The sequence below is a fragment of the Pan troglodytes genome, chromosome 17 (genome assembly GCF_028858775.2).
Source record: "Pan troglodytes isolate AG18354 chromosome 17, NHGRI_mPanTro3-v2.0_pri, whole genome shotgun sequence".
NCBI classification, from domain to species: Eukaryota; Metazoa; Chordata; class Mammalia; order Primates; family Hominidae; genus Pan; species Pan troglodytes.
The window spans coordinates 55,572,700-55,586,256 of NC_072415.2; the positions used below are offsets into that span (position 1 = coordinate 55,572,700).

General features: G+C 42.5%; 1 protein-coding gene and 1 long non-coding RNA gene across 9 annotated transcripts in view; one reads left to right on the forward strand and one right to left on the reverse strand.

Annotated features, from left to right (window-relative positions):
• The window catches only part of LOC104003140 (uncharacterized), a 76,062-nt gene that overhangs the window by 29,510 nt on the left and 32,995 nt on the right, over nucleotides 1-13,557 (reverse strand). The window lies entirely within an intron of this gene.
• Nucleotides 2,272-13,557, forward strand: part of SLC14A1 (solute carrier family 14 member 1) — a 28,630-nt gene continuing 17,344 nt past the window's right edge. Inside the window, exons 1-6 of one of the 8 annotated variants that reach the window (XM_016933612.3) lie at nucleotides 2,272-2,712; nucleotides 3,389-3,452; nucleotides 5,699-5,856; nucleotides 8,737-8,908; nucleotides 9,456-9,645; nucleotides 12,714-12,842. In XM_016933612.3, coding sequence (XP_016789101.1) covers nucleotides 5,710-5,856; nucleotides 8,737-8,908; nucleotides 9,456-9,645; nucleotides 12,714-12,842 — 638 coding nt within the window. In that variant the 5' untranslated portion in view covers nucleotides 2,272-2,712; nucleotides 3,389-3,452; nucleotides 5,699-5,709. The remainder of the gene's footprint in view (nucleotides 2,713-3,388; nucleotides 3,453-5,698; nucleotides 5,857-8,736; nucleotides 8,909-9,455; nucleotides 9,646-12,713; nucleotides 12,843-13,557) is intronic. The other 7 variants (XM_016933608.4, XM_016933607.3, XM_016933609.3 and 4 more) reach the window with 7 other exon arrangements.

Genomic DNA, 13,557 nt, shown 5'->3' on the forward strand with positions numbered 1-13,557 from the left:
AGAGAGATGGAAGGTGCATTCACTTGGTATGGGAACAGAGAGGGGCACCCAAAGAGGAGATGCAAGGGAAAGACCAAGGAAAGACAATGTTAGGGCATACTCAGCAAATGACTCTCTGGAAATAATAAAGGAGCTACTGTAGAAAGAACAGAGAAAAGTTCATTGTATTGTGCAATTAGGCTGTTAAAAGCACCGAGAACACATGTATGCACGCAATGAGTGCCCAGTTGTCTACAGCAACAGGGTGGCAGCGGACCCTGGCATCTCAGAATCCTGCAGTATGAGAATTTGGCAAGCCCTGCATCAGAAAGCTACCTAGTTCACAGTTCTTGAATGAAGCAAATGGTTTCCTCTGTACTCATAACTGCACCCCTTCTGATGTCAAAGCAGGGAGAAGTTTGTCCCCTTATTCAAGCCAGGAGGAAGGTTCCATTTGGAAACCCCCAAGGTAAACCAGTGCCGATTGAGAGGGGCTGACATCAGAATGGGGGCACCTCTACATGTTCGGCACGGTGCTTTGAAGATGTCATCCCTCATCACAACTTTATAAAGGAAGAAAAGTTACCCCACTTTACACTGAGGAATCTGAGGCTCAGAAACTGTGAGCAACATGCCTAAGGTCATACAGCTTGTCAGAGAAAAGCTAGTATTCAAACTCAGGCTTATCTGACTTGGAAGTCCATGTGCCTTGTGCTGCCTTGTGCATACAATATGGCAAGGCTGTAATTTGTGGCCCCCACTTAAGGTGTGGCTTTACAGGGACCAGGAGAAAGGCCAGGGAGGGAGGATGGGTACAGAAAGAGGTGGTTTTTCCAAGGAGGTCTGAGATTCACTACACACCTTCAGCCCTGACCAGTGCGACTGAGGCAGAAGGCTCCATGGGTGTCATGTGGAGGCAGCTTCAGGATGAGGTCCATAAATATGCATCATGGCCAAGTTGAGTGAAGGAATTAATGAAAAGCAAACATACAGGCAGAAGTTGGAAATATTGGACAGCACTGGAGTGGCTAAAAGTACAAACTTTGAGTCAGACTTTGAGCAAGTTATTTAAACTCTGAGCCTCAGATTGCTCATCTACAAAATGGGGACAATAGTATAATATAGGAATTTTGCAAATGCTCTACCATTTGTGGCAGTTATTATTCTCATTACCATCATTAGCATGATTATTTCTATCAGGGACAGTGGCCCATTTGCATAAGGAAGTCATGGAGACACTAGTATGATTCCTTTCATTCCCAAAGCAGGCCACTTACACTGTCTCCAGAAGATTCATTTTTCTCCTTCAGGGAAACCCGAGGAGCTTATTTTCTCCTTATTTTACCAGGGAAAAAATGTTGGAAGGAGATTTGCCTGAACCTGGAAACTCTTATTATGAACCTAGACCTATACACACCCTACCTCAGCTGCTCGGGAGGCACTTGGAGGAAGGATGTCCCAAGCCAGCAAGAACCCTGTGGTCTGGCGGGTGTCCAGCGGGTGGAGCCAGAGAGCTCCCAGCCATGGGCCACCTGGCTGAAGGCTGATAAGTACTATCTGCACATCCAAGCAGGCAGGAGACCCAGATAAAAGACCTATGACATCTGCATGGCTGGCTGTGGGATTACATATATATATTACATATATATTTTAAAATATATGTATATATGTATATATATTACATATATACACACACATATATTATATATCTACACATATGTAATATATGTATATATGTATATTCATTATATGTATATATATACATATATACATGTATGTATGTAATATAGATGTATATATGTTACATATATACATGTATGTATGTCATATAGATGTATATATGTTACATATATACACACATATACATATATACACCTATTTTTTTTTTAAATTCTGCACACATAAAAGTAGATTTGAGTTAGATTTTTGCCATAACAGAACAAGCCACAAAATTGAAATTTAAAAAGAAGGGGGAAGGAGGAGATATTTTAATTCAGTTTTAGATTTCCCTGCTATAGAATGTTTGCTTCCTGACTTTTAAAGAGGCAGCAGAGTATGTCCAAGAATTCTCACCTGAGAAGACAGACATTGCAGGGAAACACTGATATTTTTGTTTTCTCCTCACTGGGAAAAAGGCAGCTGGCCTTCAGAAAACAACTTGCATGTACCTTATCTTCCCCACCCTCCCAACAGCCCCTCAGGCCCTTGCTGGAGTCTTACATCTGTGTAGAAGTTGTGCCAAGTCTAAGAAAATTTCACCCCAGGAGCAGTCGCTTAGCTTCCGAGTCCACACAGCAGTAACCTGCCCCATGGTTTTTAGTTTGACACTGTGTTGATCCTTTTCAGTTGTAAATCTTTCCAAAAATATGAGTAGGGGCCAGAGGAAACAGGAGAAGAAAAAGATGCATTTTAGTAGGATTATTGCTGGTCAAAGACCTTGGAATGCTGTGGAAACAGTGGCAAAGCAGTTGGTACTGTGTCAAGAACAGAGAGAGAGACATCGGGTACTGAAGCCAGGGGACCAGTTCCTTGGTGTTGCTTTGGCATTGATGCCTGAAGTGGGAGGAGAAAGCCGAGCCCACAAACACACAGAGCAGAGTGGGGCTCTGAGTATATAACTGTTAGGTGCCTCCCTCCAGCACCATCTCCTGAGAAGCACTCTCCCTTGTCGTGGAGGTGGGCAAATCTTTATCAGCCACTGCCTTCTGCTGCCAGGAAGCCAGCTAGAGTGGTGTAAGTACTCATCCTTATTTCTATTCATTTCCAACTATTCATCATTTGGGGCTTGTCTTCACGGTTCTAAGTTTTGCTCTTTTTCTTAATGAAGAAAATGTTTTATATCACCGGAATTGATCAGAAGCAGCAAAATCAGAGCTCTGGTAGACCAGAAAGCAATTTACCAAAGCCACAGGCTTCTTCCTGGAAGCTCAAAGGCATGCCTTTATTCGTGATTTCTGAAGCAAGGTGCGTGCAGCACCTGAGCTGATGTGGAAGAGGGTTTGCAGGGAGGTGTCCACCCAATGTGCTCAATGATTCTGAGTTAATCAACACTATTAGGAGTTTCAGGTTGTGTTCTTGAAATAATAATTCGGGCTGTGTTCTTGAAATAAGTTCGAGGCGAGTGTCTACAAGACTCAAAAGAAAAAAGTGGGCCACTGGGAATGGCCCTTTCCAGTGATGGATTTATGGACTCCTCTGTGTGTGCTGTCATGCTGAAGGGAATGTTCTTGTGCACCCATCGGGAGAACAAGTCAGTCACAACTGAAGCCACGAATTTGGCAGCTTCCTTGCAGCTGCACTCTCTGGAGTCTGGAATCAAGACTTCTGGGAGTAGTGTTTTCCAAGGAGGGAAGTGTTTTAACCAGGACACAGGAATATCTGACAGCATTTTATTTGTTTCCAATTACAGCTTTAAAGAAAACTGGGCATCTCCTGCTACTTAAAATCAAAAACTACCTAAAATAAAGATTATAGTAAGTACCAAATAAGTGTCAATGCTGAAAGTCTCTTTATTATGCTAGAGCATGAGTGTTTAAATGCTTTCTTCTATATCCATATCCAACACTTCATATTATTTTTAAAAGTAATAGCTGAAGCATGGAAAATTGAAGACTTCAGGTCTCTCCAATTGCACAAATTTCTAATACATGCTGGCAATAGAATATATTTTATTTCGTGTAATAAAATAGAGGATATTAGTTGACCTGAAATCTTGATATTGCCTTGTATTAAAATGCTAAGCACTGCTTCATTTTACTAGTGATCTGGGGTATGAAAAGTGCTTTTTGACTTCTGCTGGAAAGCTCTTCAGGTGCAGCTTCCAGGATATTCTTGGGATGTTAACTTCAGCACACATAAGCCTTGCTGTAGATGTGTCAGCTTTGAGGCACAGGGAGACATTTGTTTGTCAGAGAGTAACTGCTTCTGGCAAGGGCATAGGGTGAAACTGGGGATAGCAGAGCTCTTTCTTTGTGGTTGTTCAACCCCCACCCCAAGATTAGTTCAAAGTGACCGTGAAGATAGTCTGTGCCCACCGCATCGCTAAGTCCTAGCCCTCTCTGAATACTCCAGCACACAGAAACTGCTGCTTCACTTGTTTGTTGACTTGAACCGAACCTTGGGTGGCATTAATGTGCCTGGCCCAAGACTGAAAAATTAAGAACCACCAGAGCTGACCTATTCCATAAGACCCACTCTGCCTGCCACGTACTGAGTGAATCTGGATGGTGCCCACTCTGATCCTTGGTTTTCTCTTCTATAAAATGAAGGCTTGAACTACATGGTCTCTAAAATCCTACCTAGCTCTCAAATTTCTCTTGGTTCCAGGCAAATATTGATGTTGAGCTCAAGGAAGGGGTCCTCCAAGGTGTGTGATTTTGGTGGTAGAGGAAAGGCCGGCACCAGGCAGGGGCAGAAGGAGACGCTGTCTACACTGAGAAAATGTGATAACCCCTGCTTGTCTGTTTTTTCATTCTTCATTGTTTCTTATTTCTTTGTTTTTAGCTTTATATAACATGAGAGCCCTACCACTGGGTTTCTTAACCATTTGTTCTTTATCAAATAAAAATATTCATAATGCAACATGCAGGCACATCAGTGTGGTACAGAACTAGCCAGCTAGTTTACTATAGGTAAATATACACACATGCGTGCACACACACAATTTTTACCTGAGACATGTCAGAAGTGTTTCCTAAAATTGTGGATTTTTCTGAGTCATTCTGGTAAAGGGTAGGTTTTCAGGTTTTAGGCCAAGCCAGAAGAAGAAAGTAAAAACAGAATAAACAACAGGGGGAGAAAAAGAGAAATACCACACACACAACTGGAACTTCTGGTAAAAGAGTGATATTCTTGGATGCAATGGAAGTTTTAAAAAGGAAAAAGAAAATTTATAAAAAGCTGCCACATTTGTGGAATTCAACTAAAAACTGTTTATTATTAACAAAGTGATGTTCAAAATTTAAGAGTTCTTGGCCTGGCATGATGACTTATGCCTGTAATCCCAGTGTTTTGGGAGGCTAAGGTGGGAGGATCACTTGAGGCCAGGAATTCAAAACCAGCCTGGACAATACAATGAGACTTTGTCTCTAAAAAAAAACAAAATAAATTAAAATAAACACAGCTGGATGTGGTGGCACATGAAAAAAAAATACCATGTAGGAGTCTCTTAAAGGCGGCTTGTGAATGCTTACAAAGCGTGGCTAGTATCTTATTACAGAAAACAGAGCCCACATCATGCATCCTTCTTCTCACATTTCATAAACAAGGCCAAGGGAAACTGCTGTGGGGCAACCTGTTGCTTTGGTGTTGGTCCCCAAGATGCAGCCCTCACAATCTGCCCCCAAACGTGTCAGAACATGAACCCCCTCCTCTCCCTCTGGAAGAGGCAACCTCAGATCCAACAGCAGAGACACGCAGCAGAACAAAATCTGGGCATTGGTCCCTGTGTAGGATGGCTTCCCGTTATTTTTTTTTAAGCAAAGTAAATGAACATCAAATTTCCATAGTCAGCTGCTGTCTTTCTGCCCACTGAGAGCTCTTTGGTGAAGGCAAAGTCCTCCTTCTCCATTAGCGGTCTCCCATGTGGGGCCACATCTTCCCTCACCAGGAACCCAGTGGGCGCGCTCCAGCCCCCCTCAGCTTGCCTTTTGCGTGGTCATTAGAGCTAGGGCACACGTCATGCTGATTCACATATTTTTGCCCTTTGTCATGTATTGAGAAAAAGTAAGGATGAATGGACGGTCTTTGATTGGCGGCGCTGGTGACGCCCGTCATGGTCCTGTTTGGAAGGACCCTTTTGGAACTAAAGCTGGTGAAGCAGCGCGCAGAGGCATCGCCCGGCTAAGCTTGGCCCTGGCAGATGGGTCGCAGGAACAGGTATGCTTCCTTCGTGCAGCCTCTGGCTCGGGGAACCTGGGAGCCTGCTCCAAACTCTGGTGTATCTTTTCTGGGCAGAGCCTGGGAAGTGGGGGTCGGCTGTGAGCTAAGCCAAAGGCACAGGGATCTTGGTCCAAAAAGCCCCATGGCGCTCACCTTTGTTTAGAGGCTGGACCATTGAGCTGAGAAGTTTTGACAGCCATGGAAAAGCTGGGGATAAGTCACCTGGGGTTTTACATTTACCCTGTGTCTATTTTATTAGAGTACCTTTTGCTTATTGTCCCTTCTTCTTAGTTGAAATTAATGGCCTGCTTCACTGGGGCTAAGATGTTTGAACATTAGCAGAAGGTCCTGGCTGCATAGTCTTGCCTTGTCTTCCCAGTTAGGATGTAAGGACTCTTAAAGTTCCCTAAGAAATGCAAATATTTTAGCATGGCAAAATTCTAGGCCAACTACAATTGTAAGTTTCGTATTTCTCCTAAGTGGTTCTCATGCCTGACTTCTGGAGCAAGTAGTCAGGTCTCCCAGGGGCTCTAGAAGGGTTCTGCTGTTCAGAATAAATGGTTCCTGGGGGCTCTAAAATAGCAGCAACTGTCTGCTCGGGTCATGAGAAGACCCCTCTCTGCAGGACATCCTAGCCCTACAACCCATCCCAATTATGTTGAAATTAGATTCACAAATGGCAATAAGTCTTCTATATGTTGGGCTGTCGATTTGGAGAAAACTAGTTTAATCTTTACTTAACTTTGGGTGGCTCAACAGGAGACTCGGGCCGCTCAGGCTTTCAATCACGTCTGGCCAGTTCTATTATCAGGTTTCGAATCTGTATCTCCAAAATCTCTGAGGTGATGGGATATTTCAAGCCCTCTAAAATAAATAAATACATGCTGGGAATTTTGAGAACATGAATTTGCTTATTCTGAAATGGCCCATGTTCCTGCTTTGGGAGTTGATGGAAAATGCCACTTGAGTGTTTTCATTTGATGCTGCCACCTTAGGGTTTTATAGATTCAGTTCCAGAAACTCAAGGCATTTATCTCTTTGGGCTGCTTGTCCTTGCCTGAGCTGAAGCCTGATGCCTCCCATAAGTTGGTATGGCTTTGAAAATGGTTCACTACAGCAGAGGCATGGGCTTATCAAGCAATATTTTCATCTATGAAATTTGAAGAGGGAGATAATCTGAAAATAAATGACAGCCACCACTTAGATTATGAAATAGAAGTACTTTTTCATAAGTGCTTAATTATTCATACGGTTTTTTATCTTTAACTATGGAGCCAACTCAGCTCCATATGGACTTAATTTTGGTTCCTGACCTCCAAGATTCATTGCAAGACACACAGATGTTGGTATCTAACATTGCTTTACCGAGATAAAATGACCTTGGTCTGGAATGCATTGTATAAAAAGCTGCTTTTTTGTGTAACAATTAATAGTTTGGCATTGTTTAAAAAGCAGAATGGTTAGTTGGGCAGTGAGGTAATACAATTGAAATGTAATTGCTAGCAATAAATCAGTTACCCATATTGATTTCTTTACTGGGATTAATAGAAGCCAAAGCTAGAGTTCAATTTTTTTTAATAGGTATAACTTAGTATCTGTTCATTGCTATTTGTTGGCTATGGTAAATGGAACAATGATGGGGCCAGAAATATCCATGAGGACCATTTGATCACAGCCTGGCAACACAGAGAAGACAGGCTGGTTTCTCTATGTGGGCTTTCAGTGTTTCTTTGGTAGTGTCTTATGTGGCTGTGGCTTCAACATTCCACAATTATGCCTTCCAGGGTCTGATGATTTTGGTGTTTCCCTGCTTCCCAATTGACCTGGCTGTGCTGTTAGCTGTTCTTGCACACTCAAGGTGGTTTTGCCATTGGCTTCCTCCCTCAGCCTGCCTCTGAGATTATGCCACTGCTATTCTTTTTTATCTACCATCAGCACAATGAAATCATCATTTTTGTCTTCAAGGTACCAAATTCTGGTGATATTGGTGCTTTCTTGCAGATACTTATCATGAGAAGTGAATGGTCTCATAGTGAACACAGTCATGGTTACAATGTTCATACGTTCCAGAGACATGTTTCCTATAATTATGCCCTGCACATTTTTCTATCATATAATCCTTAGATTACAGCTCTTTGGTTTTCAACAGCTTTGTCCAATTCCATCTTTCCCAGTTTCTCTACCTTGATGAAATATCCTTCTTGCCTGGTTTTACATATTTAAATAACAAATTCCAAAAGTAAAGAGTATCTGAGGCAGTCACATGACATAAAGACAAATTCAAGCCATCTTGGACTTGCAGAGGGTGGGGAGACTGTGTCAACACACACAATTTTAAAAATTTCTTCCCTTTCAATCTTTTAAAAACAAAATTTTTATAAAATAAAAATGTAATTTAAAAAGGCTACCTGTCTTGGCAAGTAGCTGATCAGCCTGCATTGGTGAGCAGGCCATTCCATAACCTAGTTTCTTGCTCCTTAATTGACAGCATGGAGCTAACGTACTTAATTTCAGCTCTTTCTAAGTGATTTGACTCATTCTGTTAACATTAACTGTTTTTCAGTCTTCTCAACTAGACTGAACTCTTTAAGTGCAAGAAATACGTGCTTAGTAAATGTTTGTTGGACCAGACACTGCAACTTATGAAATTAAAGACCAGAACATTCTCATGGTAGCATTAGAGACACTGATGGCAAAGGTACTGTGGGATTTGGGTTTGGCTAATAAGCTCTGTGGTGGTGTTTCAGAAGGAAAATGGTGCTCTCTTAGTTCTATGGAACATAGTGGTCCAGATCTTCTACTGTAACCAGGCCCAAAGCTGGCTAATCTGGAGGGCTCTGCCTTAGGGATACTTATAAGCTCTGTCCTTCCCTCAAGGAGCCAGAGGAAGAGATAGCCATGGAGGACAGCCCCACTATGGTTAGAGTGGACAGCCCCACTATGGTTAGGGGTGAAAACCAGGTTTCGCCATATCAAGGGAGAAGGTGCTTCCCCAAAGCTCTTGGCTATGTTACCGGTGACATGAAAGAACTTGCCAACCAGCTTAAAGGTATTTATCCTTTCATATTTTGGAGAGACAGGAGAAGTAGCTTTGGGGGAAATGGTTTCCTGGTACTTCTACTTATACCTTTAGTTATATTCTCCAACTTTTTATAGATCTCTTTACTCACCATTTTTCTACTTTTTATCTTTTAACCTGCAAACCTCTCCATTTTTTTTTTTTCTTATGGAGACAGTAGCCAGGGCCCAGCTCATATTAGAAGGCACCTGGCTTCATCCTGTAGTTTCAGTACTTAAAACTTAAATTTGTTCCTTTGGCTTCAGAATTTGTACTTATAAGCATGAAAATAAGTGCATTAGATGCTTTCAGGAGCTTAGATTCTAGGAGGGGCAGTGTGGGTTGAGCATACAGTAGATAGAGGCTTTCAGGGATCTGGGTGCCACTAAAGCAACAATGGGTTCAGAGAGAAATATTAAAGAAATATCAAAAATGTTTCACTTCCAGGAGGTTTTGCTGATTTTGCTCAGGGTGGGCCTGTGGTTGAAGAGTATCACTTGGCAGCTTCCTTAGCTCTGCTTTACCTCATCCCTTCCAGACAAACCTGTGGTGCTCCAGTTCATTGACTGGATTCTCCGGGGCATATCCCAAGTGGTGTTCGTCAACAACCCCATCAGTGGAATCCTGATTCTGGTAGGACTTCTTGTTCAGAATCCCTGGTGGGCTCTCACTGGCTGGCTGGGAACAGTGGTCTCCACTCTGATGGCCCTCTTGCTCAGCCAGGACAGGTAGGTGTACCCTTTCAAGCCTTCTCAGCTCCCTTCTAAGACACAGGGGCTGACCAGTTACTGTGGGCAACAGTGATAAAACCACATCCTTCCCAGGATAAACAACATTTAGTCCACAGAACTGTTTATATTTGTTTTTAGTCAGAGGTCAGGGAATCAGTTACAGTCTCTTGCTCTTGATATCTGAATAAGTGGCTGGTCTAAATGATGCCAGATTCTTGTGGCATTACATGCTAACCAGAACTAAGCTACAAGTAATTCCCTGGAGAGGTTCTGAAGGGATCTTCTTTAATGATTGATAAAATTATTTGTCATCAGCATTCTATTTGGGAAAAAGTGCATATGAATTCAGAAAAAGTTTTAGTGGCTTAATAACCCCCGTTATATCTTGTTGCTATGATGAGTTTAGGAAACTCATTCTTCATAGACAGTGCAAAGGTCAGCTCAGCTCCTGGAGAAAAGAATAACCATGAATTCCAACTGAGTGGATTCTGACTTAAGAAGCCTTAGTGAGTCTTCTGATATATTGATTAGATTAAAAATAGCACACACTTTATAAATTGATCTGTCATTGAAGAAGTGATGAGCTGACTCTCACCAGGGCAGTAGATAGCTCCCCACTAGCCAGTTCCTTTAGGGAGGGAACCAGTATTCCAGGTGTCTGAGATCAATGCATAATCCCAATCCCCAGTGTGGTCATTACACAACTAAGCTCTTGTAACACTGGCTGCAAATTGCCTAAAGAGATCCATGGGGAGAGAGTTAGCAAATGCTCCACTTTTCTATCAATTTCAAGGAGTCTGATTTGCTCCCTGTAGAAGGGGATTTTATAGCTTAGGTTAAACTCTATTCCAATGCATGCCAAGAAAAGGTCTCCTCAGTTTGGGGATGGAGTCTATAATTGTGCCATACTGAATATTCCTTTATGATTTTGCTCTGATGAAACATGATCAACTCATTTTTTGTCAGATATTATTCAGAAGACAAGTCATTTATATGTGTTAGTTTCAAATGTTTTACTTTCCTTGGTCTGAAAAGACTGCAGTAAAATGGAAATTCTCTGTTTTAAGTAAATATATGTCTTCCTGTGGCTTTAACTATGGCATTCCACAATTTGTAGATGTTGCCATTAATTTTCCACTGATCAAACTCAAGCATTAACATCTCCAAGTCAGTTGTTGAGAGGACAAGTCTGCATAGCTCTCTACGGCCATGTGTAGTCCCAGTCTCTGAGTTGTACCTTTGCAAATTGTATCACCTCCCATTTGCCCTCAAGCATTATTTAAGGGAGACAAAGAACTTTTGAATAGGGAACCCCACATTTAATGTTCATCTGGATTAATGTACGTGACATCATCTTGCCTGTTGCAATGGTGCCTCCTGGCCCAGTTAGAAACAAGCCAAGAAGCAGTTGTCACGCTATCCCTTACCAGCCCCTGCAGTGTGGCTCACTGGCTATAGCACCTCCTGCTCGAGCCCAGCATTAGGCCTCACCTACTCACTTCACCATCTTTACTCCCCCATCCCCCACAGACATCATCCTTGAGTGACAGGCCCTTGGGAAGTGGATCCTGTGCCTTTCACAGTGCCAGACGTTGCCAACTCTCAGAGCTGTGGGAGTCCTGGCTTGTCAGGTCAATCAATCTAGGTGCCCATCAATGGTGGATTATATAAAGAATATGTGGTGCATATACAACACGAACTACTACATAGCCATAAAAAGGATTGAAATCATGTCCTTTGCAGCAGCATGGATGTATCTGGAGACCAATATCCTAAGTGAATTAATGTAGTAACAGAAAATCAAATACCACACGTTTTCACTTACAATTAGGAGCTAAACACTGGGTAAACACGGACATGGAAATAGTAGACAACTGGGACTCCAAAAGAGGAGAGGAAGGGAAACAAGTGTTGAAAACCTACCTATCAGGTACTTTGTTCACTATTTGGGTGACGAGTTCAATAGAAGGCCAAACCTCAGTCAGCATCATGCAATACATCTATGTAACAAACCTGCACATGTACCCCCTCAATCTAAAGAAGGAGAAGAAGACGGGGAAGAAATGAGATTGAATACTAAGGAAAAAGTAACCTCAGAAAGAATTGGGTGCTCAACATGCACATAATTAAATGGGGTACTTCTCCAAGTAAGAGAAAAGCAATTGTTCTTCTTTGCAATAACTTTGAAATGTGTGTTTGGAGACAACAAGATGGAAGCATCAGGACACAAAAATGTATACTAACCTGGAAGATTAATGTTGATAAGATCAAACACACTATGAAAGTGAATTTACATTTCAGGAATCTTATATCTCTCACCAAGAAATCAAACTTAAGCAACAGTTTCATATGCTAAAAGCGCTATTCAAGTCAGAGGCTCTTGATTTAAAAGAATAACTTTCCAAAGGAAAGGCTAAAAGAAAACAGAGCAGATTGCCTTACTAAACTCCCCTTTCCTCTCAGCCACTGTAGACCTGTCTTTAGCCATGACACCTGTAGAGGGAGTCATTCTCTATCAGGGGTCCCCAACCCCTGCACTGGAGACAGGTACCTGTCTGTGGCCTGTTGGGAACTGGGCCGCACAGCAGGAGGTGAGCGGTGGGCGAGTGAGCATTTCCACCTGAGCTCCGCCTCCTGTCAGATCAGCAGCAGCATTAGCTTCTCACAAGAGTGTGAACCCCATTATGAACTGGGCATGCGAGGGATCTAGGTTGCTTGCTCCTTATGAGAATCTAATGCCTGATAATCTGAGGTGGAACAGTTTCATCCCAAAATCATCCCCCATTCCCCATCCATGGAAAATTGTCTTCCATGAAACCTGTCCCTGGGGCCAAAAAGGCTGGGGACCGCTGATCTAAATGCACATTTATATTTTTATCTATGTATATTTCACTTCATGTCTTTATTAGTTTTTGTACGATGCTTACGTAGACTTTGAAATACATTTCCAAATATAATCTCATTTTTTAATATGAATATGATCTGGAAGTTACTAGTGTTATTTATGTGCAAGTGCAACCAAAGCTCACCCAGGAAATGTCCGTGCTATGTCTCTTGCCCCACAGGTCATTAATAGCATCTGGGCTCTATGGCTACAATGCCACCCTGGTGGGAATACTCATGGCTGTCTTTTCGGACAAGGGAGACTATTTCTGGTGGCTGTTACTCCCTGTATGTGCTATGTCCATGACTTGGTAAGTTACAATTGATTTTCAAAATGCCTTTTTGAAAAAAAAACATGGCAGAAGGAGGGAATGGGAGTTGTTATATGGCAGAGTTTCAGTTTTGCAAGATGAAAAATGTTCTCTGAATGTATAGTGGTGATGGTTGTACAACAATGTGATTGTCCTTAATGTCAGTGAGCTGCACACTTAAAAATGGTTAGCCGGGTGCGGTGGTTCTTGTTTGTAGTCCAAACTATTCAGAAGGCTGAGGGGGAAGGATCACTTGAGCCCAGGAGTTAGCGGCTGCAGTGAGCTATGACTGCGTCACTGCACTCCAGTTCCCCGAACCTCCCTGCTTGGGCTAAGTGAGGAGGAGGACGAGGAGGAGAAGGATGGAAAGGATGAGGAGTAGCAGGAGGAGCAGGAGGGCAAGGAGAAGGAGGAAGAGGAGCAGGAGGAGGACAAACAGTTAAAATGGTAAATTTAAAATTGGATTCCAGTAGATTCTGTCTATTGGAAACAGAAACAACCATTTTAAAAGATGTATATTTCCTTACAACCAGTTATTTGGCCTTTTGTCTGATCTGGCTACATATCCACTAATACCTCTCAACCAGAGGTGGCTGCACATTGACACTTCCATGGGGAAGGGAAACAGTGCTGCAATGAAGATACGAGTGCAGGTGTCTTTTTGGTAGAAACACACTGATGCACGTGGCCCCCACATACACTTGACTCCTCCCTC